Source organism: Macaca nemestrina, chromosome 12 (genome assembly GCF_043159975.1).
Source record: "Macaca nemestrina isolate mMacNem1 chromosome 12, mMacNem.hap1, whole genome shotgun sequence".
In the NCBI taxonomy this organism is placed as follows: domain Eukaryota; kingdom Metazoa; phylum Chordata; class Mammalia; order Primates; family Cercopithecidae; genus Macaca; species Macaca nemestrina.
Window position 1 is genome coordinate 38,954,713 of NC_092136.1, and position 25,108 is coordinate 38,979,820.

The 25,108-nt window shown below is 36.4% G+C and overlaps 1 protein-coding gene across 2 annotated transcripts in view; it reads right to left on the minus strand.

Annotated features, from left to right (window-relative positions):
- The window catches only part of LOC105463297 (anoctamin 3), a 485,486-nt gene that overhangs the window by 125,860 nt on the left and 334,518 nt on the right, over nt 1-25,108 (minus strand). For both annotated transcript variants that reach the window (XM_071074951.1, XM_071074952.1), the window contains 4 exons: nt 24,808-24,908; nt 15,539-15,583; nt 10,288-10,419; nt 541-647 (listed from right to left, as the gene is read on the minus strand). In XM_071074951.1, the coding sequence (XP_070931052.1) occupies nt 541-647; nt 10,288-10,419; nt 15,539-15,583; nt 24,808-24,908 (385 nt within the window). The remainder of the gene's footprint in view (nt 1-540; nt 648-10,287; nt 10,420-15,538; nt 15,584-24,807; nt 24,909-25,108) is intronic.

The window sequence follows — 25,108 nt, forward strand, 5'->3', positions numbered from 1 at the left end:
TTCATAAATAACGAACTCATAACCAATTTACAATCTCCCTGAGTATAGGGCTTATGTCATGTACTTTGTATAACAGATACTTGAAATTTTTATGCTAAAATAAGAGTAAATAAATGTCACATAACTGTTAATGAATGTATTAACATGGACACAGTCTAACTTATTTTTCAGTCCCTAAGCATGGACATGTGGGTATTTCCTGATAATTCTATTACAAACAAGCCCATGATGAACACATTTCTGTATATGTTATCATTCAAAAGTCTGATTATTTGAGGGGTGTAACTTTCAAGAAATAATATTTCTGTTTCAAAGTGTTTGCACATTTCACATTTTGATATCTATGACCAAACACCCTCAAAAAAGTTTGTTTTATTAAAAGGCTGAAAATTCGAAAGTCTATAGAGTTTGTGTTCAATATGCTATACACATCTATTTAATAAATTAAAGCAAAGCTTCAGTTGTTAAAAAAAAAAAACAGTAATTCTGGATATAAACAGTAACAGCAAGTTCCACTCTGTTATTATTTAATGTTCTTACCCACTTTTGATATTCCATTTTCATATTTGGTGCGCTCCAGCATGTGATAGACTATTCTGCTTCGAGTAGCATTGCTGAAGAAGGTGTCTTTATTATTTATTATGAAGCTGTTAAGACGAGGGGATTTGTTTTAATATTCAAAGCAGAACACAGAATCCAGTAATAGTTACAAGTTCCATTAAAGCTAATGCATGTGAAGCATAGTAAATCAGAAGGGAAATCATCCTCTTTAAACAAAAATAGAGAAAAAGAATTCACTCATAAATAATACAAGGCATTATCAAATATTCACTTTGTTATCTTCTTTCAGTTTATAAGGAATTCTAGGTGCTCCTATTTCTTATTTCACATGGAACAAGGACAGAATAGATGGTCCATTGGCTCCCATACATTTTATACTACCTTAAGCAATGTATTTCCAAATAGAACACATCAAAAATTGATGTTATTCCACATACCACGCTTTCTAATGCAGCTTATCTCGTTTTCAGAGGCTTAACAATGAACAATCATCCTACCTTTCCCTTGATGCTTTTTTATTGTTCCCATGGGAAGAGTAGCAATGAAGAACCATTTGAGAGCCAATGATGTAAGAGCAAAAACATGAGCTCAAGAGGAATGGAAGGGTCTGTTTCAGTATTTAGTTTATAGTATGCTGGGAACCTCGAAAAAATTGAAGTGTCCTGGGTCTTGCTCAACTCTGACACTTTCTGTTTCTAGTTTATCTATGCGAGTGATAAATCACCACTGTGTCAAGCACGCCGTACTGAATTAGTAGGTATTCTGTGATAGTTCCTTCATCTACACTCTTCATATTCAAACAGATGGCAAACGGTGTAACTTTTCTGACTAAACTATCTCTCTCCAGCTTTTGTTCTGGGTCTCATTGCCTCTTGCCCAGAACATGAGTAGAAAATCCTCCTAACTTGCCATGCATTTTTCCACATGACTTTTAATGCACAGCTCTGATTCTTAGAACACTCCCTTACTTTTAGTGTGCCAACAGCTTTCCTCTACAAGCATCATTAAATTTCTTATTTTCCTCCAAGGCTCTCAGTACTTGCATTCCAACCTACTCTTCAGCTTTGTGTCTTCAGATTTATATGTCTAACAGCTCTGCCTTCTTTTACCCAATCCTCTGTCAATTTGTATAATATTTAGGTTAGTGCAAATGTAATTGCAGTTTTTGCCATTAAAAGCAATGTTGGGAGGGCGTGCCCAAGATGGCTGAATACGAACAGCTCCAGCCTCCAGCTCCCAGCGTGAGTGACACAGAAGACGGGTGATTTCTGCATTTTCAACTGAGGTACCGAGTTCATCTTGCTGGGGCGTGTCAGACAGTTGGCGCTGGTCTGCGGGTGCAGCCCGACCAGTGAGAGCTGCAGCAGGGCGAGGCATCGCCTCACCTGGGAAGTGCAAGGGGGAAGGGAATTCCTTTTCCTAGCCAAAGGAAAGTGAGACACACAACACCTGGAAAATCGGGTAACTTCCACCCTAATACTGTGCTTTACCAATGGTCTTAGCAAATGGCACACCAGGAAATTATATCCCACACCTGGCCTAGAGGGTCCCACGCCCATGGAGCCACCCTCATTGCTAGCACAGCAGTCTGAGATCTACCTGCAAGGTGGCAGCAAGGCTGGAGGAGGGGCACCCGCCATTGCTGAGGCTTAAGTAGGTAAACAAAGCTGCCAGGAAGTTTGAATTGGCTGGAGCCCACCACAGCTCAAGGAGGCCTGACTGCCTCTGTAGACTCCTCTTCTGGCGACATGGCAGAGCTAAACAAAAAGCAGCAGAAACCTCGGCAGAGGTAAATGACCCTGTCTGACAGCATTGAAGAGAGCAGTGGATCTCCTAGCATGGAGGTTGAGATCTGAGAACAGACAGATTGCCTGCTCAAGTGGGTCCCTGACCCCCGAGTAGCCTAACTGAGAGACATCCCCCACTAGGTGCAGACTGACACCTAACACCTCACACGGAGACGAAGCTTCCAGAGCAAGAATCACACAGCAACATCTGCTGTTCAGCAACATTCTATCTTCTGCAGCCTCTGCTGCTGATACCCAGGCAAACAGGGTCTGGAGTGGACCTCAAGCAAACTTCAACAGACCTACAGCTGAGGGTCCTGATGGTTAAAAAGAAAACTAACAAAAAGAAAGGACACCCACACCAAAACCCCATCAGTACGTCACCATTATCAAAGACCAAAGGCAGATAAAACCACAAAGATGGGGAAAAAGCAGGGCAGAAAAGCTGGAAATTCAAAAAATCAGAGTGCATCTCCCCATCCAAAGGAACGCAGCTCATTGCCAGCAACAGAACAAAGTTGGCCGGAGAATCACTTTGAAGAGTTGAGAGAAGAAGTCTTCAGTCCATCAAACTTCTCAGAGCTAAAGGAGGAACTATGCAACCAGCGCAAAGAAACTAAAAACCTTGAAAACAGATTTGACAAATGGCTAGTTAAAATAACCAAAGTAGAGAAGTCCTTAAAAGAACTGATAGAGATTAAACCGTAACACGAGAACTACGTGACAAATGCACAAGCTTCAGTAACCAACTCGATCAACTGGAACAAAGAGTACCAGTGATTGAAAATCAAATGAATGAAATGAAGTGAGAAGAGAAGTGTAGAGAAAAAAGTAAAAAGAAATGAACAAAGTCTCCAAGAAGTATGGGATTATGTGAAAATACCAAATCTACATCTGATTGGGGTGCCTGAAAGTGATGGGGAAAATAGAACCAAATTGGAAAACACTCTTCAGGATATCATCCAGGAGAACTTCCCCAACCTAGTAAGTCAGGCCAACATTCAAATTCAGGATATACAGAGAATGCCACAAAGATACTCCTCGAGAAGAGCAACTCCAAGACACATAATTGTCAGATTCACCAAAGTTGAAATGAAGGAAAAAATGTTAAGGGCAGCCAGAGAGAAAGGTCGGGTTACACACAAAGGGAAGCCCATCAGACTAACAGCAGATCTCTCAGCAGAAACTCTACAAGCCAGAAGAGAGTGGGGGCCAGTATTCAACATTCTTAAAGAAAAGAATTTTCAACCCACAATTTCATATCCAGCCAAACTATGTTTCATAAGTGAAGGAAAAATGAAATCCTTTACAGACAAGCAAATGCTTAGAGATTTTGTCACCACCAGGGCTGCCTTATAAGAGATCCTGAAGGAAGCACCAAACATGTAAAGGAAAAACAGGTACCAGCCATTGCAAAAAACATGTCAAAATGTAAAGTCCATCGATGCTAGGAAGAAACTGCACCAACTAGTGAGCCAAATAACCAGCTAATATCATAATGACAGGATCAAGTTCACACATAACAATATTAACCTTAAATGTAAATGGACTAAATGGTCCAATTAAAAGACACAAATTGGAAAATTGGATAAAGAGTCAAGACTCATCAGTTTGCTGTATTCAGAAGACCCATCTCACATGCAGAGACACACATAGGCTCAAAATAAAGGGATGGAGGAAGATCTACCAAGGAAATGGAAAACAAAAAAAAGCAGGGGTTGCAAGCCTAGTCTCTGATAAAACAGACTTTAAATCATCAAAGATCAAAAGAGACAAAGAAGGCCATTACATAATGGTAAAAGGATCAATTCATCAGGAAGAGCTAACTATCTTAAATATATATGCACCCAATACAGGAGCACCCAGATACATAAAGGAAGTCCTGAGAGACTTACAAAGAGACTTAGACTCCTATACAATAATAATGGGAGACTTTAACACCCCACTGTCAACATTAGACAGATCAATGAGACAGAAAGTTAATAAGGATATCCAGGAATTGAACTCAACTCTGCACCAAGTAGACCTAATAGACATCTACAGAACTCTCCACCTCAAATCAACAGAATATACATTCTTCTCAGCACCACATCACACTTATTCCAAAATTGACCACATAGTTGGAAGTAAAGCACTCCTCAGCAAATATAAAAGAACAGAAATTATAATAAAGTGTCTCTTAGACCACAGTGCAATCAAATTAGAACTCAGGACTAAGAAACTCAATCAAAACCGCTCAACTACATGGAAACTGAACAACTTGCTCTTGAATGACTACTGGGTACATAACGAAATGAAGGCAGAAATAAAGATGTTCTTTGACACCAATGAGAACAAAGCCACAACATACCAGAATCTCTGGGACACATTTAAAGCAGTGTGTAGATGGAAATTTATAGCACTAAATGCCCACAAGGGAAAGCAAAAAGATCTAAAATTGACACCCTAACATTACAATTAAAAGAACTAGAGAAGCAAGAGCAAACACATTCGAAAGCTAGCAGAAGGCAAGAAATAACTAAGATCAGAGGAGAACTGAAGGAGATAGAGACACAAAAAACCCTCCACAAAATCAATGAATCCAGGAGTTGGTTTTTTGAGAAGATCAACAAAATTGATAGACCGCTAGCAAGACTAATAAAGAAGAAAAGAGAAAAGAATCAAATATATGCAATAAAAAATGATAAAGGGGATATTACCACCGACCCCACAGAAATACAAACTACCATCAGAGAATACTATAAACAACTCTATGCAAATAAACTGGAAAACCTACAAGAAATGGGTAATTTCCTGGACACTTACACTCTCCCAAGACTAAACCAGGAAGAAGTTGAATCCCTGAATAGACAAATAGCAGACTCTGAAATTGAGGCAGTAATTAATAGCCTACCAACCAATAAAGTCCAGGACCAGAAGGATTCACAGCCGAATTCTAGCAGAGGTACAAGGGGGAGTTGATACCATTCCTTCTGAAACTATTCCAATCAATAGAAAAAGAGGGAATCCTCCCTAACTCATTTTACGAGGCCAACATCATCCTGATACCAGAGCCTGACATTGATACAACAAAAAAGAGAATTTCAGACCAATATCCCTAATGAATATCAATGCAAAAATCCTCAATAAAATACTGGCAAACTGAATCCAGCAGCACATCAAAAAGCTTATCCACCATGATCAAGTGGGCTTCATGCCTGGCATGCAAGGCTGGTTCAACATTCACAAATCAATAAACGTAATCGAGCATATAAAGAGAACCAAAGACAAAAACCACATGATTATCTCCATAGATGCAGAAAAGGCCTTCGACAAAATTCAACAGCCCTTCTTGCTAAAAACAGTTGATAAATTTGGTATTGATGGGAACATATCTCAAAATAATAAGAGCTATTTATGACAAACCCACAGCCAATATCATACTGAATGGGAAAAAACTGGAAGCATTCTCTTTGAAAACTGGCACAAGACAGGGATGCCCTCTCTCAACACTCCTATTCAAGACAGTGTTGGAAGCTCTTGCAAGGGCAATGAGGCAAAAGAAAGAAATAAAGGGTATTCACTTAGAAAAAGAAGTCAAATTGTCCCTGTTTGCAGATGACATGATTGTATATTTAGAAAACCCCATTGTCTCAGCCCAAAATCTCCTTAAGCTGATAAGCAACTTCAGCAAAGTCTCAGGATACAAAATCAATGTGCAAAAATCACAAGCATTCTTATACACCAGTAACAGAGAAACAGAGAGCCAAATCTTGAATGAGCTCCCACTCACAATAGCTTCAAAGAGAATAAAATACCTAGGAATCCAGCTTACAAGGGATGTAAAGGACCTCTTCAAGGAGAACTACAAACCACTGCTCAGTGAAATAAAAGAGGACACAGACAAATGGAAGAACATACCATGCTCATGGATAGGAAGAATCAATATCGTGAAAATGGCCATACTGCCCAAGGTAATTGATAGATTCAATGCCATCCCCATTAAACTACAAATGACTTTCTTCACAGAATTGGAAAAAACTGCTTTAAAGTTCATATGGAACCAAAAAAGACCCCGCATTACCAAGACAATCCTAAGCCAAAAGAACAAAGCTGGAGGCATCACGCTACCTGACTTCAAACTATACTACAAGGCTACAGTAACCAAAACAGCATGGTACTGGTACCAAAACAGAGATATAGACCAATGGAACAGAACAGAGCCCTCAGACATAATGCCACACATCTACAGCCATCTGATCTTTGACAAACCTGATAAAAACAAGAAATGGGGAAAGGATTCCCTATTTAATAAATGGTGCTGGGAAAATTGGCTAGCCATAAGTACAAAGCTGAAACTGGATCCTTTCCTTACTCCTTATACGAAAATTAATTCAAGATAGATTAGAGACTTAAATGTTAGACCGAAAATCATAAAAACCATAGAAGAAAACCTCGGTCAGGACATAGGTATGGGCAAGGACTTCATGTCTAAAACACCTAAAGCAACAGCAACCAAAGCCAAAATTCACAAATGGGATCTAATTAACCTAAAGAGCTTCTGCACAGCAAAAGAAACTACCATCAGAGTGAACAGGCAACCTACAGAATGGGAGAAAATTTTTGCAATCTACTCATCTGACAAAGGGCTAATATCCAGAACCTACAAAGAACTCAAACAAATTTACAAGAAAAAAACAAACAACCCCATCAAAGAGTGGGCAAAGGATATGAACAGACATTTCTCAAAAGAAGACATTTATACAGTCAACAGACAGATGAAAAAATGCTCACCATCACTCGCCATCAGAGAAATGCAAATGAAAATCACAATAAGATACCATCTCACACCAGTTAGAATGGCAATCATTAAAAAATCAGGAAAAAAGGCCGGGCGCGGTGGCTCAAGCCTGTAATCCCAGCACTTTGGGAGGCCGAGACGGGCGGATCACAAGGTCAGGAGATCGAGACCATCCTGGCTAACATGGTGAAACCCCGTCTCTACTAAAAATACAAAAAAAACTAGCCGGGCGAGGTGGCGGGCGCCTGTAGCCCCAGCTACTCGGGAGGCTGAGGCAGGAGAATGGCGTAAGCCCGGGAGGCGGAGCTTGCAGTGAGCTGAGATCAGGCCACTGCACTCCAGCCTGGGCGACAGAGCAAGGCTCCGTCTCAAAAAAAAAAAAAAAAAAAAAAAAAAAAAAAAAAAAAAAAAAAATCAGGAAACAACAGGTGCTGGAGAGGATGTGGAGAAATAGGAACACTTTTGTTGGGACTGTAAACTAGTTCAACCATTGTGGAAAACAGTGTGGCGATTCCTCAAGGATCTAGAACTAGAAATACCATTTGACCCAGCCATCCCATTACTGGGTATATACCCAAAGGATTATAAGTCATGCTGCTATAAAGACACATGCACACGTATGTTTATTGCAGCACTATTCACAATAGCAGAGACTTGGAATCAACCCAAATGTCCATCAGCGACAGACTGGATTAAGAAAATGTGGCACATATACACCATGGAATACTATGCAGCCATAAAAAAAGATGAGTTCGTGTCCTTTGTATGGACATGGATGCAACTGGAAACCATTATTCTCAGCAAACTCTCACAAGAACAGAAAATCAAACACCGCATGTTCTCACTCATAGGTGGGAACCGAACAATGAAATCACTTGGAGACAGGAAGGAGATCATCACACACCAGGTCCTATTTGGGGGGTGGGGGGAGGGATAACATTAGGAGATATACCTAATGTAAATGATGAGTTAATCGGTGCAGCATACCAATATGGCACATGCATACATATGTAACAAACCTGCACATTGTGCACATGTACCCTAGAACTTAAAGTATAATAAAAAAGAAAAAGATATCACTAAATAAAATGTCAGGAATAAAAAAAAAATAGTAATGTTGTACCAACATAATATCATCACCTTAAAATACCATGCTTCTTTTCCTTTAGATTTTGCTCTGTTTCTTCTTCTCTCTCCATGCCACTCCATATTTTTACCTGACAAAAAGAGCTATTTCCTTTGAAAAGGCATTCCAGATCCTCTCCTTTGGATGTGCTGCTCTCTCTCTTACAAAATGTGCATTTTATTTCCATCTTTCTTAATACATTGACTTTACTCTGCCTCGTTTAAGTTAATATGGACATGTGTCTATTTGCTTAGACTCTCAATTCCTCCAGTATTCTTATCTCCATACTTGGATGTACCAGATTCAGGGTCCTGTTAATTGTAGGTAGCAGAAGGAATGTCCACCTGCCTCTTTCACCATTAAGTTGATTCAGCATTCCCTCAACAAGTAATTTTTAAGCAGATCAGTTCAATTTTTCATGAAGTTACATTATAGAGGGATGATATAGCTGATGCATAAGTAAAAAGTAAATAACATAATTTCAAATAATCTCTATGAAGAAAAATGAAACAGCATACTGGGATAGAAAATGACTTGGACAAGGGCACTTTAGGTCACATTTTCAGAGCCGGTCTCTCGGAGGTGGTGATGTTTGAGTGGGAGCTGAATGACAGGAAGGACTATGCCATATGAAGATTTGGGGTAGAGCATGGCAAACAATGAGAACAGCAAGAGCAAAGACTCTGAGTTGGAACTAAGCTTGAGCTTTCAGTGGATAGAACCAAGTCTTGTATGGCTAGAGTGAGTAAATGGTGGGAAAAAATGCAGAAGATGGAGTGATAGTGCTGGGCAGTAACTACAGCATCTATGCCCACTTAGTAAAAAATAAGAAATTTGAATTTTATTGAAAGTACAAATGGGAAGCTGTTTCAGAGTCTTAAGAAAGGTGGTTTTATGATGTGGCTGATATTTTCCAAAGATTACTCTGGTTTCTTTATTAAAAAAAGAAAAAAAGAAAAAAGAGTAGAATGTTTTTCATTTGGTGTATCACAGATCCTTAAAGGTCCTGAAAAAGTGCAGCAAAAGGCTGAAGAAGTTTCGATGAAACTTTGACCTCTCTCTAAAGCCAACAGTCATTTGGAATTTTACTCCTTCTGCCATTACAATATTGTTGGAATTAGAAAGCATGCTTCTAGTTATACCTACAGGTGTAAGCAGGAATAAGCAACGAGATAAACAGACTACTGGGAAAAGGAGGGTTTCCCATTAATTGATGGCTGTGTTACATGTTTGGTGGTCTGGAATTCTGTTTTATCCACCCTTTCAATTTCCTGCCTCCGAGAATATAGCTCAATTCAGAATGGCCTATAGCAAAGTAGGCCCTATAGCTATAGTCCGTTAATACATCATGCCTTTTCCTATCCTTATGTTTATCCCAGTTAATTATAAATTTACATTTTTGTCTGCCCCATTAGACTGGGCGTACACTGAAGATAGAAACTGTGTCATAAATTCCTTTATATACACAACCTGTGTGATGTAGAAACACAATAAATACTAGTTGAATGAAAACATAAATAAATAAATAGGTATGGTAGGTAGGTAGATGGAGAGAAAGTAATGCAACAAATCTCTTTACAAATTCTCATTCAATTTAGTTTAATAAGATTGAACTAAAATAGATAGCTTAATTAAATATATGTTAATTGAAGCAATTATAATTATAATTTATTTATTACAGCAATCTATTACTCAAACATGCTAATGAACCGTAATCCTATTATTATTAATATTGTTATTTTAACTGGTTCACTATTACAGTAATTGTTTTTAAAGTGTTAGAAACTAGACTACCAGTCCATGGGTCTACAATTACTTATTCACTACCGAATGTCTCTAAATCATCAAATTGATGACGAATTAATAACATTCACTTAGTGTTGTTTATAAGTTAAGTGTGTATTTTAATACAATGATAAGTTGTCGGACATATTTGGTAAACAATGGAAATGGTCCCAGGTGTTTTTGTTCTATAAACAAGCCCCACATCATAAAAGGTATAAAAGCAGGCAGTATGAAAAAAGAGAACTCACTGGTGAATCCGCGCACGGCTGAAGGGGCCAGTATAGCAGTCTGACTCCTCTAAGTCTGGAAAAGCTGACTTATCAAGAACCATTGGGTTTTGGGCCATCCAGTTTTTGATTCTTCTAAAGTAAGTTTGCATCCTGGAATGAAGTCAAAATTTAGAACTAGATTAAGTTGTACTCCAAAGCTGTGACTACCTTCCACTACAATTCTCTTAAGTACCAAAAAACTTCTCCAAAAAGAGATACACAAACCTACATACACCACACATACATGTGCATTGCTTCTGCTCCCACACAAAAGAAGAAAATAGCAAAGCAAACCAAATCTCAAATCTTGCAGTTGTTTAAACTCTTTCATGACAACTATGTTATCCTCATGAAAAAATAAAATAATTGTGGAAAAGATTTCAGAAACAGGATACATAAAGATGGTGGTAGGAAACAGGTTTTCTGTTTTTGTTTTTTTCTTTGAGACAGCGTCTTGCTGTGACACCAAGCTGGAGTCCAGTGGTGCAATCTTGGCTCACTGCAACCTCCACCTCCAGGGTTCAAGTGATTCTCCTGCCTCAGCCTCCCGAGTAGCTGGGTCTGCAGGTGCACGCTACCAAGTACAGCAAATTTTTGTACTTTTTTTTTTTTTTTTTTTGGTAGAGATGAGGCTTCACCATGTTGGTCAGGATGGTCTCGATCTCCAGACCTCGAGATCCACCAGTGTTGGCCTCCCAAAGTGCTGGGATTACAGGCATGAGCCGCTGCGCCCAGCCAGAAAGAGTGATTTTTGTTTGTTTGTTTGTTTGTTTTAAAAAAGCAGCAAAACATATTTATTACAATGGTGTGTGTATACATGTATGTAGATAGATAGATAGATAGATAGATAGATAGATAGATAGATAGACAGACAGACATTACTCTCTGGTTTTTTAAAGCAAATAGCATTGCAGCTCTAGAAAAGTGGAAACTGAAAATAAATAAATGACTGTGACACATTCAGTGGCACCGGAAGTCGTGTGGTAGACAGCAAAATTTTAAAGTCAAGCAAAACTGAGTTATTATTTATTGGACTATACTAGCCACGTAAACTTGTACAAGTTATTCAACTTACCTCGGTTTCCTCACTCATAAAATAAAAGTAATGCTGACCTTACTGGAGAGTTGCAAATTGGTGTTTTATTCTAGACTTGGTAATTAACAATAAGGAACACTGAGGCAAAGAGCCGTTGCAGGACTTTTAAGATTCTCATGGGCACAGGAATAACTTGATTATCTTGTTAAAATGCAGATACTAATTCAATAGGCCTGGGATGGGGACTGAGATTCCACATTTCTACATAGCTGCTAAAGGACACTCATGTTGCTAACCACTGACTACACTTTGAGTAATGGGTTTAGCATAGACACCTGGCATATATCATTTGGACACTGGGAAATCTGACATCAGGATACTTTGGCTCCAGCTTTAGATTACATTCATAACCTAGTTCTATTATGGTATATATACTGATTGAAATCAGATTCATTTTACAAAGAAAATAGAAACAGAAGAAAACTACTGACTCCAGAGATTGACTCTGAAAGTCTAAATTCAGATTTACTATAATAATAGCTGTGTTTAATAACACATTTGCAATATTTATACACTATGAGTTTCTATCTGGGGAAATTTTTGGCTTCTTCTGCAATAGTAAGCCCAAGTAGCAGGACTTATTTTTTTCCTAGAGGAGTGTTAAATATAACACACCTCAATATTTCTTTGGCCAACTATGCTTGAACTTCAGAAAAAAAATTAGTATAGCAATGGGCAGGCAGCAAATATTGTATCTCAGGAATTATTTCACTCAAATCTATTATGGTAAAATTACCATGTGTAATCTGAAGTAATAATCAAATCCTAAGGTAAAGTTTAGTATGTGAAAGTCTAGATTTTTCCTTTGCCAAGGAAGGTTATCATTTACTTATCAAATCATTTTTGGTTTTGGAAAAACCAAAACTTTTTTTTCTAGCCTAAAATAACAAATACATAGTATTTGAGGTGCTTCTTCTTATTGCAAAGACAGCCTTTAAAATGATAAAATATCACCTCATTGGAGAGGCTGATGTATAGACATGTAGAAAATATTGAATAGATTGCACAGAAATTACTCAAGCTTTTTAAACTTAGCATAGTTGAAAAAAAGCAGTGGGGTAGGAGTTGGAACATGAGTGTTCTAGTGCTGAATTTGCTGGTCACTGAAATTGGGCTAAACATTTCTAATCTTTGAGCTTCAGGTTCCTCGTTTCTAAAGGGAGGGAGTAATTCCATCTGTTTTCCTTCATTAGGAGGCTAGGAGGATCAAATAAAAGGAGGCATTCTAATTACACTTGGAAAATGCTGACAGGCTACAGTAGCCAAACCTCTAGTAGCACTGACTTTATAAACAAAGTAGGTATAAATGTGAATTTTAAATAGCTTTAAAAGAAATGGAATAAAAGGGTTTTCCGGCCATCATTTGTGATGTTAACAGAAAACAACAATATTATCACTTTAGGTTTTCACATACACTTCCTGTGAAGGAAGGGGTAAATGGAGTCTAATAGTGAAATACGGCTGGCCTAAATCTGAATACCAGGATGCAAGGATCTAGCTTATTAATTCCTTTGAGCCTCACTCAGTTTTGCTTCTCTTAATTGAAAAGAAGTATCTTGAGAATTAAATGACTATTGTCTGACACCACAGTGCACAGAACATAGTAAGCTCTCAATAAATGTTTATAATAATAATGATGTATGATTTATACTACTAAAAGTACCATCACCATGCCACCAATGTAATCTAATACATTATCTACACTCTACTAAACGTTTATTGTATTGGACATCTTGCAAACTCAAGATATCATGGCATAATGTAAAAATAGAGCTTTAGGTTTATTTGCTACAATCCAGGAAAAGCTAAGAGAATTCTATGAAAACTGAAAATAAGTCTTAATTAAAGGGTCAAAGGGACTTGACTGAAGCACATACTCTGCCAAACCAGCTGTGAAAGCAGGGCATGCAGTGTGGGTGGGGATGGTAAGGGAGTCTTTTTTTGTTTTCGAACCCACAAAACTGGTTACTCTCTGTTCTGCTTCCCTTGCAGAGTCATTTTTAAGATGCTTTAATAATTGAATGTGAAAATGCACTGTAAATAAAAAATAAATTGCAGTGATAATAAAACCAACAATTTCCTCTCAACCTGCTGGAGAAGTGATGATCTTCAAAAGCTAGGTAATTGCCTGTACATTATTTATCCCCAAATAGGTACCGGTCAAAACTAAGCATGTGAGAAAAATAACTTTCTCACTTCAAGGAACGAAAAGCACAAGTGAAACTAAATGGCCATGTTTGATTTCAATTTTCCACTTTTCAAACTGTCTACAGATTGAGTTTACAAATTTTGTAATTTTTTTCAGTTTAATGTTATATAATTTTATAGACTCCTTTTCTATTTATTCCCTACCCCTCCCATGTGAATTCACAAAGACATAGAAAAAAGAGAATTACTTATCATAAGTAAAATGCAAAGGGGCGGGCTGTAGCAAGGTTCAAGATATTTTAATAATCACTTGGAATAATTTGATAACTGAATTTTCATTTTATGAACTTACACAGGAAATAAGAAACATAAAAGATAAAACAAGTAATGAGATATAATAGTGTTCATTTTTCTAGTTTACTTTTAAATTTGACGAAAACAGAGAAAAGAACATTTTTTACATTAAAAATGTTTCTTTAGGATTTAGTATATGCATTTGTCATGATAGCTTTATGTAAACAGACATTTGTTCCAATTTTAATGTACAGAATATGTACTTCCCCAAGTCTCCAAAGGAAAGATTCTTGTTTAACAGAAAACCCACTAATTATGTAGTAGCAAAGTCTCCCTAATTCTATAGAAGCAAACTGAAGCAAACCTAGAGATTTTATCAGCCATCCAACAATAAGCAGACATATGCAGAGCAAAGACAAGAAAAACCTGCAGTTGTAAACTTGCAAATTATAATATTCCAATGACTAATTTTATTAGCAAAATGACTGGGAATTTGCTACACAGACCAGGACCAAATACCCACATGGGAAATGAGAGCTCATTCTAAATGAGAATATGTTAACCTGACAGAAAAATGTGACTTGGTTGAGGAGCATCATTAATTTAAAGAGGAAAAGCTATTTCCGTGCTAATTTCTTTAATATTCATCTTAACTTCAAGTTTTTTTCTCCATAATTTACTTTTCTTGTCACTCAATACTGCCACGCCCAAAATTAATGCTTAAAAGAGACCAACATTTTCCCATTCTGATTTATAAAGTTTGAAATTACATTCCATTTTCTTTGGTAAAGAAATTAGATTTACTGAATCATTTCCTAAAATGGTCTGTTATTCACACTCCACAGTTATTCTAGCTTTTGTGTTATTCTGATTTGTAACATACATCCTGCAACATTATTTAATGGAGCATACTCTACCACATTCACATGCTTTATCTTTGTTAACTGATTTTTTGGCGAGGTGCAGAAAACTGCCAAGGATAAGAAGATTTTTATTTGAGCATTCATTAAATGGAAGCTGATTTCTTCCAGTTAAATAGTGACAAGATGATTCAGGTAGAAGAGTGTTCCTTCTGTTTCAGGGTCGTGGTTTGATTAACTCCTTTTCCATAGTTATTCTTACCACAATAGGTAAAGAGCTAATGTTTTGAGGTAAAGCTCTTCAAAAGTGCATTTTCAATACTAGGATAAGAGAGGTACCTTCTGGGGTTAGAATAAGAGTGGGTCTGCAATTCAAAAGATGCTATATGGCCTTGGCAAAGCACCTCATCTCTCTGAACACTAGTCTTTACCACTTCTTTCAAATGAGAGAACTGGTCTGAATGATACAGAAGGTCTTTGTTGGGTTTATTGTTCTGTTACTGTGGGTCATCATTTAACCATCGATCCTGGTCTTGTAACTATTTTTAAAATTAAGATATTATAACATGCAAACTTGCAATTAAAGGCCTCCTTCCATAACATTAGAACATGGGACAATTCCAAGAATGGTAGTGATAAATTGTAACAAAAAGATTATCGGATTTTAAATGTTATTCAATTTGGCATAAGTCATTTTGGAAATCTCTTCAACAAATCAATAGAATTTTTCTTCCTACAATTTACAACTGCTGATATGGGGAATCAAATATCTTCTTATGCTTTTTCCAAATGACAAAAGTGGTTATAAAGAAATGATTCATCACCCACCAACCTGCCCATTGATTTGCTCCTCCCGTCAGTGTAATAGCATTTTTTCCTGAAAAAATAATAGAAAACAGATGAGGAAAGTTATAGGAAAATAAAGTGATATGAGTGAGTGACAACATTTAATCATATTGAGCATTTCTATACCCCAAGTTCCATATGCTTAAGAAACTCAAGATGTTTGAAATAACCCAGCATACTATGAGGAACATCAACTTTACATTGTTTTAATTTCAGAATCTAAGATACTAATAACAAAGACACTCTAATAAATCAACACCACTTTTGCAAAAAATACAATTATTTTTAATTCTATTTATTGAAAGTCTGTCTTCTGCCACTCAATTTGTACTAACTGAATTATTTTCTTACATTTTATATAAGGCCATCCATCCATCCATCCCTCCTTCCATTTTTCCATCCATCCATCTACACATCCATTTAGTACATATGTAATAAATACTTCTGATTTGCTAAGGAGTGTAAGTTATAGCCACTAAAACTTTAGAGAAAAAAGAGGTAGGGTCAGTTTGTACCCTCAAGAAGCTTTCTTCATAGTTGAGGTGAGAAGTCATCAGTTCAAATAAAATGTGAAAATGCAAGAAAACAGAGAGGCTATGGAAATACCCAAGAAAGGGAGCTCAATTAGTTTTTAAAAGTGAAGGATGAAGGACACAGGGAAGTTGTCCCAGAGGATATGTCACCTGTATTGAATCTCGAAGCATGAATGGGAATAGTCTTTTGGGTAAAGAGGTTATGCATGACATTCTAGACAAAGGGAACAGTAGCATATAAGGTAGTTATTGGGACAAAACCAAGTATTATAAGATTTAGATAACTGCAGCCAATTTGGTAATAGCTAGAATATATACTAGAACTTGAGCATTGTGATAAAAGAGTGGAGGATGGTAGACAAGGCACAGATGATAATGGGCCTTAACAGCTAATGGTAAGTTTTTGGATGAAAAGCAATGGGGAAGATATTGAGTGTTTTAAGTAGAGGTATAGCATTTCTTAGAGAAACTAAAAATTAAGATGACATAATTAATTCATCTCCTAATTTTCTCTACATGCTCATGTTGGAGCTCAGGAATCTGAGATTCTCGCTCTTCTAATATACCTCTTTATCCCCATCACTAAAATTCATTTCATAGGATCAGTGAACTGCTCTATGATGTGGTACCTAGAAAGCAGGGTTAATAGGACAACTGATATTTAGCCCTAAGTACGTTATTAGCTGCTTAGAAAACTTAAAAACTTTTGGAGATATCACATTTCATTGCAATACCTTTCACTGCAAACTTTTGGAGATACCATATTTCACTGCAATCATATTGCCAGAAAATAATTTTAAAGTTGTCCTGCCATATTCCAACACTAACTTCAAATATGGAACATTGAAGCTTGTTATATCTATCCTAAACTGACACTTTAAATACTTCTCCATTTTTTTCAAACATACACAAAACTTATGTGCGTACTTCACTCAATTCTTACTGGACTGTAAACTCATCTTTTCTTCAGAACCACCCCTATATAGATTGTCTTGCACTATTTTCCCAGATGTAACACAGCTCTTCACTTATGGCCAATGAATAAATGGATGAGCCTTTGTTTAATTCACAGTTGCATTTATCTCTTTCAGTGCCAGAGAGTATTTTTCATTTAATAAACACTTACTAAATACAGTATTAAAAAAAAAAAAAAACTACAAATGTGGAAATTGGTATAAAATAATTTCCAGCATCAAACAAATCCAGGGACATCATTAAAAGGAGATAAAATTTACAACTGTAATTATCAGGAGTGGATATGGTTAGGAATATTATAAAAGAATATGGAGAGGGTTGCTTGGCATTTGACCTCAACACTGCTCTCTATCTTTATTGATGGTAGTCTGAATATTTCTCTTAAACAATTAAAAAACTATTGAGAAAATGCTTTAGGAGAAATAAAGAAAATGGAGAAAGTCATACAAGATGAATATAAATACTTTTTAGACCACTTATATGGTAAGAACAAATAAAAATGAAAAATAATAGACTTAATTCTCCCAGTTGAAAATGGAAGAGATTTCTCCCTCTCTCTTCTGAGAGCATTAACTTAAGAAAACTTGCCATTATAAGTACCTTCTCCTGTCTTTTGAAATGTATTCTTTAGAAAATGAGATGGGCCCTTTGTCAGGATTTAGGGGCCATCTTTTTAAAATGCAAACATGAGGCCCGGTGCGGTGGCTCAAGCCTGTAATCCCAGCACTTTGGGAGGCCGAGACAGGCAGATTACGAGGTCAGGAGATCTAGACCATCCTGGCTAACACGGTGAAACCCCGTCTCTACTAAAAGAAAAAAATACAAAAAACTAGCGGGGCGAGTTGGCGGGTGCCTGTAGTCCCAGCTGCTCAGGAGGCTGAGGCAGGAGAATGGCCTGAACCCGGGAGGCGGAGCTTGCAGTGAGCTGAGATCCCGCCACTGCACTCCAGCCTGGGCGACAGAGCGAGACTCCGTCTCAAAAAAAAATAAATAAATAAAATAAAATAAAATAAATAAATAAATAAATAAATATAAAATGCAAACATGAAGGGAGATAGCAGTCCCCTGGCCCAGTTTCTGTGACAGATAGGAGTTTAACTTTGGTGGATGCCTTGCACCAGGTAGCAGAAGTACCTCCTGTCAGAAAGATATGAGGTTTTATTTCTCTTCGTACGAAGCTAATTAACAGCCCAATTACCAGGTGAATCTATGAATGAACTATGAGTGATGAACGGTGCTGTCAAGTCCTCTTACTTAAGGGATTGTGTTTCCACCCAAATCTCATCTCGAAGTGTAATCCGCAGGTGTTGAGGTGGGGAGGTAATTGGATCATGGGAGAGGTTTCCCCCATGCTGTTCTCACGATAGTGAGTGAGTTCTCACGAGATCTGAGGGTTTTATAAGTGTTTGGAAGCTCCTCCTTCATTTCTTCTCTCTACTGCTACCTTGTGGTGCTTGCTTCCCCCTCCACCATGATTGTTAGGCTTCCCGAGGCCTTTCCAGTCATGCAGAATTGTGAGTAAATTAAACCGTTTCCATTTATAAAGTACCCAGTCTCCTGGATGTTCTTTATGGCCGTATGAAAACGGACTAATAAAGGACTAGTTATTGTTTATTTTGAGAACATGCTTGCAATAGGTTGTATTTGTTTGGCTATGTTAAAAAAATGAGATTTCCCTCTGCCTTTACAAATTTTAGTGAATTGACTATGATATGCATCACATTCTGGTTTAGTGTTTATTCCATAACGAAATGGTTTTCTTCCTTTTCTATCGTTGTGGAGAGGTTTTCTGGGTGGGGGCAAATTTTGTTTTTATAGTCTCAATATACCACATATCTTTGATCCAGGAAGCAAACAATAAACTGTAATTCTCCTTAATTCTTCTGTGTAAATGAATGTGCAGGGCCAAATCCTTTTCTACCTATAATCTTCCATCCTGTAATTTAGTAACTGCATACTGTTCATGTAGAGAGCTTTATTTTTCCCTTAATTTTTCATTTGAAAAGTTCTGCTATTTTATACCTTGTGGCAAGGCTGCAGTCATCTATCTACCTATTACAACAACCACTTCAAATTATAAGTAAATGATTGTCTCAACCACTGTTTCCAGCCAGAGTTCAACACAATCAATGGCTACATGTGGAGATGCCTGTGGGGCTAAGTGAGGAGGACAGTTAATTGGATGAAATCCTGACCCCCATGCTCCTATCTATTTTATATTGGGCTCCCTTTAGATTTTATATTGCATATTATTTTTGCATAAAAAGTGATCTAAGTTTAACCCCAGTTATGATAAAAATGATTGCTCTTAATGTTTTAAAAGTATAGCCCCCAAATTTGCTTTGTTTAAAATATCTGCAGAAGAATGAGCTTGACAAAAAATGTGAGGTTGGCCCTATCTGGGTACTCCATCTGAAAAGCCACAGGATGACTGAATTATCTTAAAATGTGCTGAACTCTCTTAATGTGTGAGAGGTAAGCATGAATAGGAATCAGCTTTGGATCACAAGAAAAACGCTAAAAGGATCTGACATTTCTGGAATGCAGCGCTAAGTCCTTCCTGATATGACAAAAACTAGAAAATGTAGACTATTATAAACCTTTGAAATTGTCCTGGTTAGATTTGAAACATCAGGTCCAACATGTAGGTCATATTTACTTTGAAAGAAAAGTCAATAAAGAAGTGGCTAGAAAAATGTAGGCAAATAAAAGTTTTACATATATATCCAAGCAGAAAATTTAGATAAAATGCTCAAGATTCACGTTTATAACAGAAGGAGGAAGAAAAAAACTTGCAGAACGGTTATAGCTAACAAATCTAGCAACTTTTCTTTGTTGAATCTGACAGGTAGGTTTCAAAGATGAATAAATATGGAACTGCTCTATATGGGCAAAATTTTGAATGCATAAATTTTTAAAAAATATTATCCTAAAAAGAGACGTGTATGTTTCCTATTTAGGTTATTATTTTGTATAATTTAATTTTAAGTCAGTGTTTTCTCTTGAACATGCTAACAGTTGTCAATTGGAGACTAGATTGGCCATCACAAAAATACTTTGCCACTTAGTTTCTGCTTCAATAGCATTCCCTTATTATGAATTGGCTGCTATCTCAAATTTCCAGTGTACATTGTAAATAAATGACAAGTTAGTTCCTAAGGAGTTAGTTAATGTTACATCCATTATTGAAACTGATTTTGAAGGATTTCCGAAAGAACTCTGTGTTCCAGCAGTTCTCAGACTGTTTTCTCAAGAACACCAGTATCACATGGAAATTAGGAAAAGGTTATACAATTTATAACTGTCTCTTGAAATTTATAAAATATATAAAAGCTATTAAAATATTTAAATCTCCAAGACAAGAGTTCCTTACCATGGGCATCACAAACATTTGGAATGCTTGCTAAAAATTTATATACCCAATCCTATTCCAAAGCTAATATGCCAGAATCTCTGGGAGCAGGTTCCAGAAACCCTCATTTTTATCATTTCCCAGGTCATTTTATGTGCTCTAAAGACTGAGAGCCACTTCTCTAAAAATATTTTCAGTAAATACTCTTTTATTTATTAACTCAGAAATTCAGAAACAAATTTGGTCACAGTATATTCTTCCTTTAAGATCCTGTTGAACTAGTATTACTTGGGCACACTTTGGAAAATGTTGCATATTTTAAAATATTTTTATTGGTAAATCATGAGAATTTCCATGGTATTTTCTTTTTTTTTTTTTTTTTTTTTTTTTTGAGACGGAGTCTCACGCTGTTGCCCAGGCTGGAGTGCAGTGGCGCGATCTCGGCTCACTGCAAGCTCCGCCTCCCGGGTTCCCGCCATTCTCCTGCCTCAGCCTCCTGAGTAACTGGGACTACAGGCGCCCGCCACCGCGCCCGGCTAGTTTTTTGTATTTTTAGTAGAGACGGGGTTTCACTGTGGTCTCGATCTCCTGACCTTGTGATCCGCCCGCCTCGGCCTCCCAAAGTGCTGGGATTACAGGCTTGAGCCACCGCGCCCGGCCTCCATGGTATTTTCTAAGAGCTTCCACAATCACAATGCAATAATCATATTTTTTTGAAAAACATTATAAAGAAGAAACTTCAGGCAAAACACCAATTAATAGGGATAGTAACTGCATATGTTCCATGTTCTTCCCCCCTTTTTCATTTTTTCCTTGGATATAGTAGAACACTTCTTCTACATGCATTCCTACCATTTTTTTAAAAAAATGGTCTGAGTCAAGAAAGCATTCTCTTCAAAATCTCCCTTGGGACAGAGGAACACTGGTGGCACATAGCCTGAAGACCTAAGCTCTACTTCATACAAAGGAAGGTCACTCAGAATCCAGCAAGAGAATGTTTTTAATGTACTTCTTAGGAAGAGAAACAAAGAAATTAATTGTGATAACGATTTTTTAAATCTAAGGTAAGGGAATAACAATTATTCCATCACTAAGAGTTCCTTGAAGTTTATTTGAAAAGGCAGAAATAAGGGAAAAGAAAAGAGGCCAAACATGCTGTGACTTCCATTGTTTTTTAAATTAGTAAAATCCAACTGAGATGGTGGAAAGAGCAATATGAGAAGTACTACACCATAGAATATGTTCCCATTCTCTCTATAAGACTTTTCCTGGATAGAGTACTGCAGAATGAACATGTATTAAAGAAAGAAAAGCCTTTTTTGAAATTATGAAAATCAAATACTAAGGGTAAGGCAAACATTTGTTACCAATTGCAATAGACAAAGCAGTTGTATTCCCCAAAACTTCACATGTTAAAATTCCAATACTTAATGGTTCTTGGAGGTGGGGCCTTTGGGAAGTACTTAGGTCATGAGGGTGGAATCCTCATGAATTGCAGGAGAGGCCAGAGAGCTAGCTATCCCTCCTTCTACCATGTGAGGATACACCCCAAAAGAGGGCCCTCACCAGAGCCCAACCATGCTGCCACTTTGATCTCAGACTTCCAGTGTCCAGAACTGTGACAAGTAAATGTTTGTTACTTAAGACATCCAGTCTGTGGTAATTTGTTCTACTATCCCGAGCTAATCAAGACACTGAGGTTGTATTTATATTTCACTATTCTATTGAATGAAATTATAATTACATCTTAATAATAGGTGGTTGTGCCAGAGCTAAGTTAAATAATGCCAACAATGGACAGAAAAAATGGAACCAATGTTCTGGAATCATGGCAAACATCTGTTTCATATGAAGTCTAGAGGAGGCAGGTGGAAGTCATGCTGCCTCTTTGAACATATTTTATACCATGTTCACTCAACCTGAACTGAACTTTATACTGATGTGTACTGAAATGACATGCTTATGATAGTTGCTAAGGGCTTTCTCCTCTTTAATCTACAAGGAAACTAGTTTGTACATAAATTCAGTTATGATGCTTAGAAACAATGATGAAATCATAGAATAGGGGCATGATGAAAGATCCTGAAATTAGGATTAATTTATTAGAAGTTTTTCTGTAGCAATTTTTTTCCTGATATTAGAAAACAGGTCATTATCTTGTGTCATTCTTTTGCATCCTGTGTTTACATTAATGCAGTCAAATTAGAACTTGTGGAAAATATATACTTTTGTAAGAATATAAAGAAAATAACTGAGAACCACAATTCCATTCATCAGAAGCAATCCTTTCAATCTCTTATTATATTTCATTCCAATTCCATTGCTATAAATTTTACATGATTGAAATCACCTTGTATGAATAATTGCATATGCTGTGTATTTTATTTAAAATTTTTTAGTTAATATTTCCCCAAAATCACTAAGAAATCTTTGTACCCATTCATTTTATAAACTAATTATATTTCATTGCAAAGTTGTATTCTAATTTGCTTATATCCACTAATGATAACATATGAAATATTTTATTTTTCACAATTATAAATTATACTTCAGTGAATATTTTTATATGTGTTTCAACTATAATCATAAGATACAAAGTGGAGGCTATGAAAAGTTGTAAGGCTCACAGAAAATGTTTTCAAATTGAATTTCAGAATATTTTTATTAAGTTTGACTCCCACTGTGAAAAAACAAAGGTGATTATTAACCATATCTATGCTAAATTTGAAGATTGCTACTTGTAAAATTATTTGAGAGTTTAAAATTTATTTCGCTGTTTTTATGCTGCATGGTTTTGTATAACATGAATATGCACAGACCACAGAATAAATTTCAGCAAAGAGCAAGTATTCTGCCATTATCAGCATATTATTATTATACATTATCATCTGTAATAAGTCCAAGTCAAGTATTTTAAAAGACTTTTTAGAAGGTTATATAGCATGAAGATAGAAAAATTCCAGAACTCAAGAAATGTTGTTTACCACAAATGCAAATTTACCTAGCTATACCCTCAAAATTAGTTCAAAATAATGACCAGAATTGAAACTAGCCTCTACTAACTTCAAACTCTCTAACCATAACACAAATAATATCTCACAGGTGCTTACTGGCGTCTTTCAGAGGTACTTCATAAAAATACACAAACCTCAGGATTTTTTAAAGGAGTCTTACTCATTATTTTTATAAGGTGCTGAGGAATTGGAAATAATATTATTTCCTTTATTTATCTTTTTTAAAATTTTATTTTTTTTTGCCAAGATCTTTGAGGAATTATTTGCATATATTCTAAATATCAACTCTACAGAGAATTTTTAAAGCCTTAGCCAAGCATGAATATAAGCTAATTAATTTAGGTGTTTAATTCTAATATTATCAAGAAGATTCCTCAGTAGTTTTCAACACTTAATTTATGATTTATGGTCAATGACTATGGTTGCATCTTTGAAGCCCTAGGTGTTTTAAATGACTAAGAAGATGAGGCTCAATACCTCACATTTTATCTTGAATACTGTAGAGGTTTGTCATAATATTTGAGAATATCAGCACTCCTACCAGAGTTGGAGTCTTTCATGCTACCAGATCTGAGAAATTTCTCCATATTTTTGGATTGTACTTAATTTTCACTTATATTCATTATCTAGAGGCTCTTACTTGGCAATTTGTTTGTGCTTAACCTTTTAAAACCGTAGCAACTGAGGAAGCATATTAAGCTCCACATCAGTGTACATGTTCATGTCTTCAATGTGAGTAAATACTTTGCATAGTAAGAGCTTTGTTGAATTTTACTGTGAGAAATGATGGAGGAAAGTGACACATTCTGCATAAAACACAAGATACTCAATATAGGGAAACGGATGCCTATTTAATCTTTACTTGCCTAAAGGAAGGACTGGAAAATCTTGAAAGAAGCAGTCCTCCTATTACCATTTATTTCTTGTTATTGAGGACAGAATTAAGAAACCATCCTGGTTGCACTGACCTGAGAAATGATTCTTGCTAATGACTATATGGAGGACGACAATTTATACACAAAGAAAATGCTATGCACTTACACTTTCAGCCTTCCACAAAACTAAGAAGGGTTCTGCCCACCCATATTAAATAAGAAGTGAGACTGATCTTGCAAATTGTTGTAAGTTAAAATGGAAAATAACTGTTTTACTTTCCCACTAGGCAGGTCCACCTTGAAATGACATAGTGTCCAGGGAATCAGAAAGTTTACCAAATTAGACAAACAAATTAGGAAGAAAATAACTGTCCAGAATAACTGAAATTTTGAAAGAAAAAGCATTTTCTCTGTAGAAGGGGTTGCATTTCTTGCTCTAAGGTGATGCAAAAGATAGACTCATTTTAATACATATTGAGATAAAATAAAGTAAAATTTGAAAGTACCTGAAGGGCATCCTGATATTCAGCCTCTCTGCATACTTGCACAGCGTGTCCCATGGAATGTGAATTTTAATAAACATGATATCATGGCTTGCAATAGCTGGCTGCAAATGATAGTAAGATAGGCAACATTATTTAGAATCAGAGCTGATGATATCATGCCACAGTTTGATTTGGGAATAAAGAACATTGTCCCCTTGACTATGCATGATCACTGTCACTGATTTAAAATAAATGTATATGGATAAAAAAATCTTAATGAAGAAAAACCTTGATAAAAATGTAATAATGACACTATGTACAA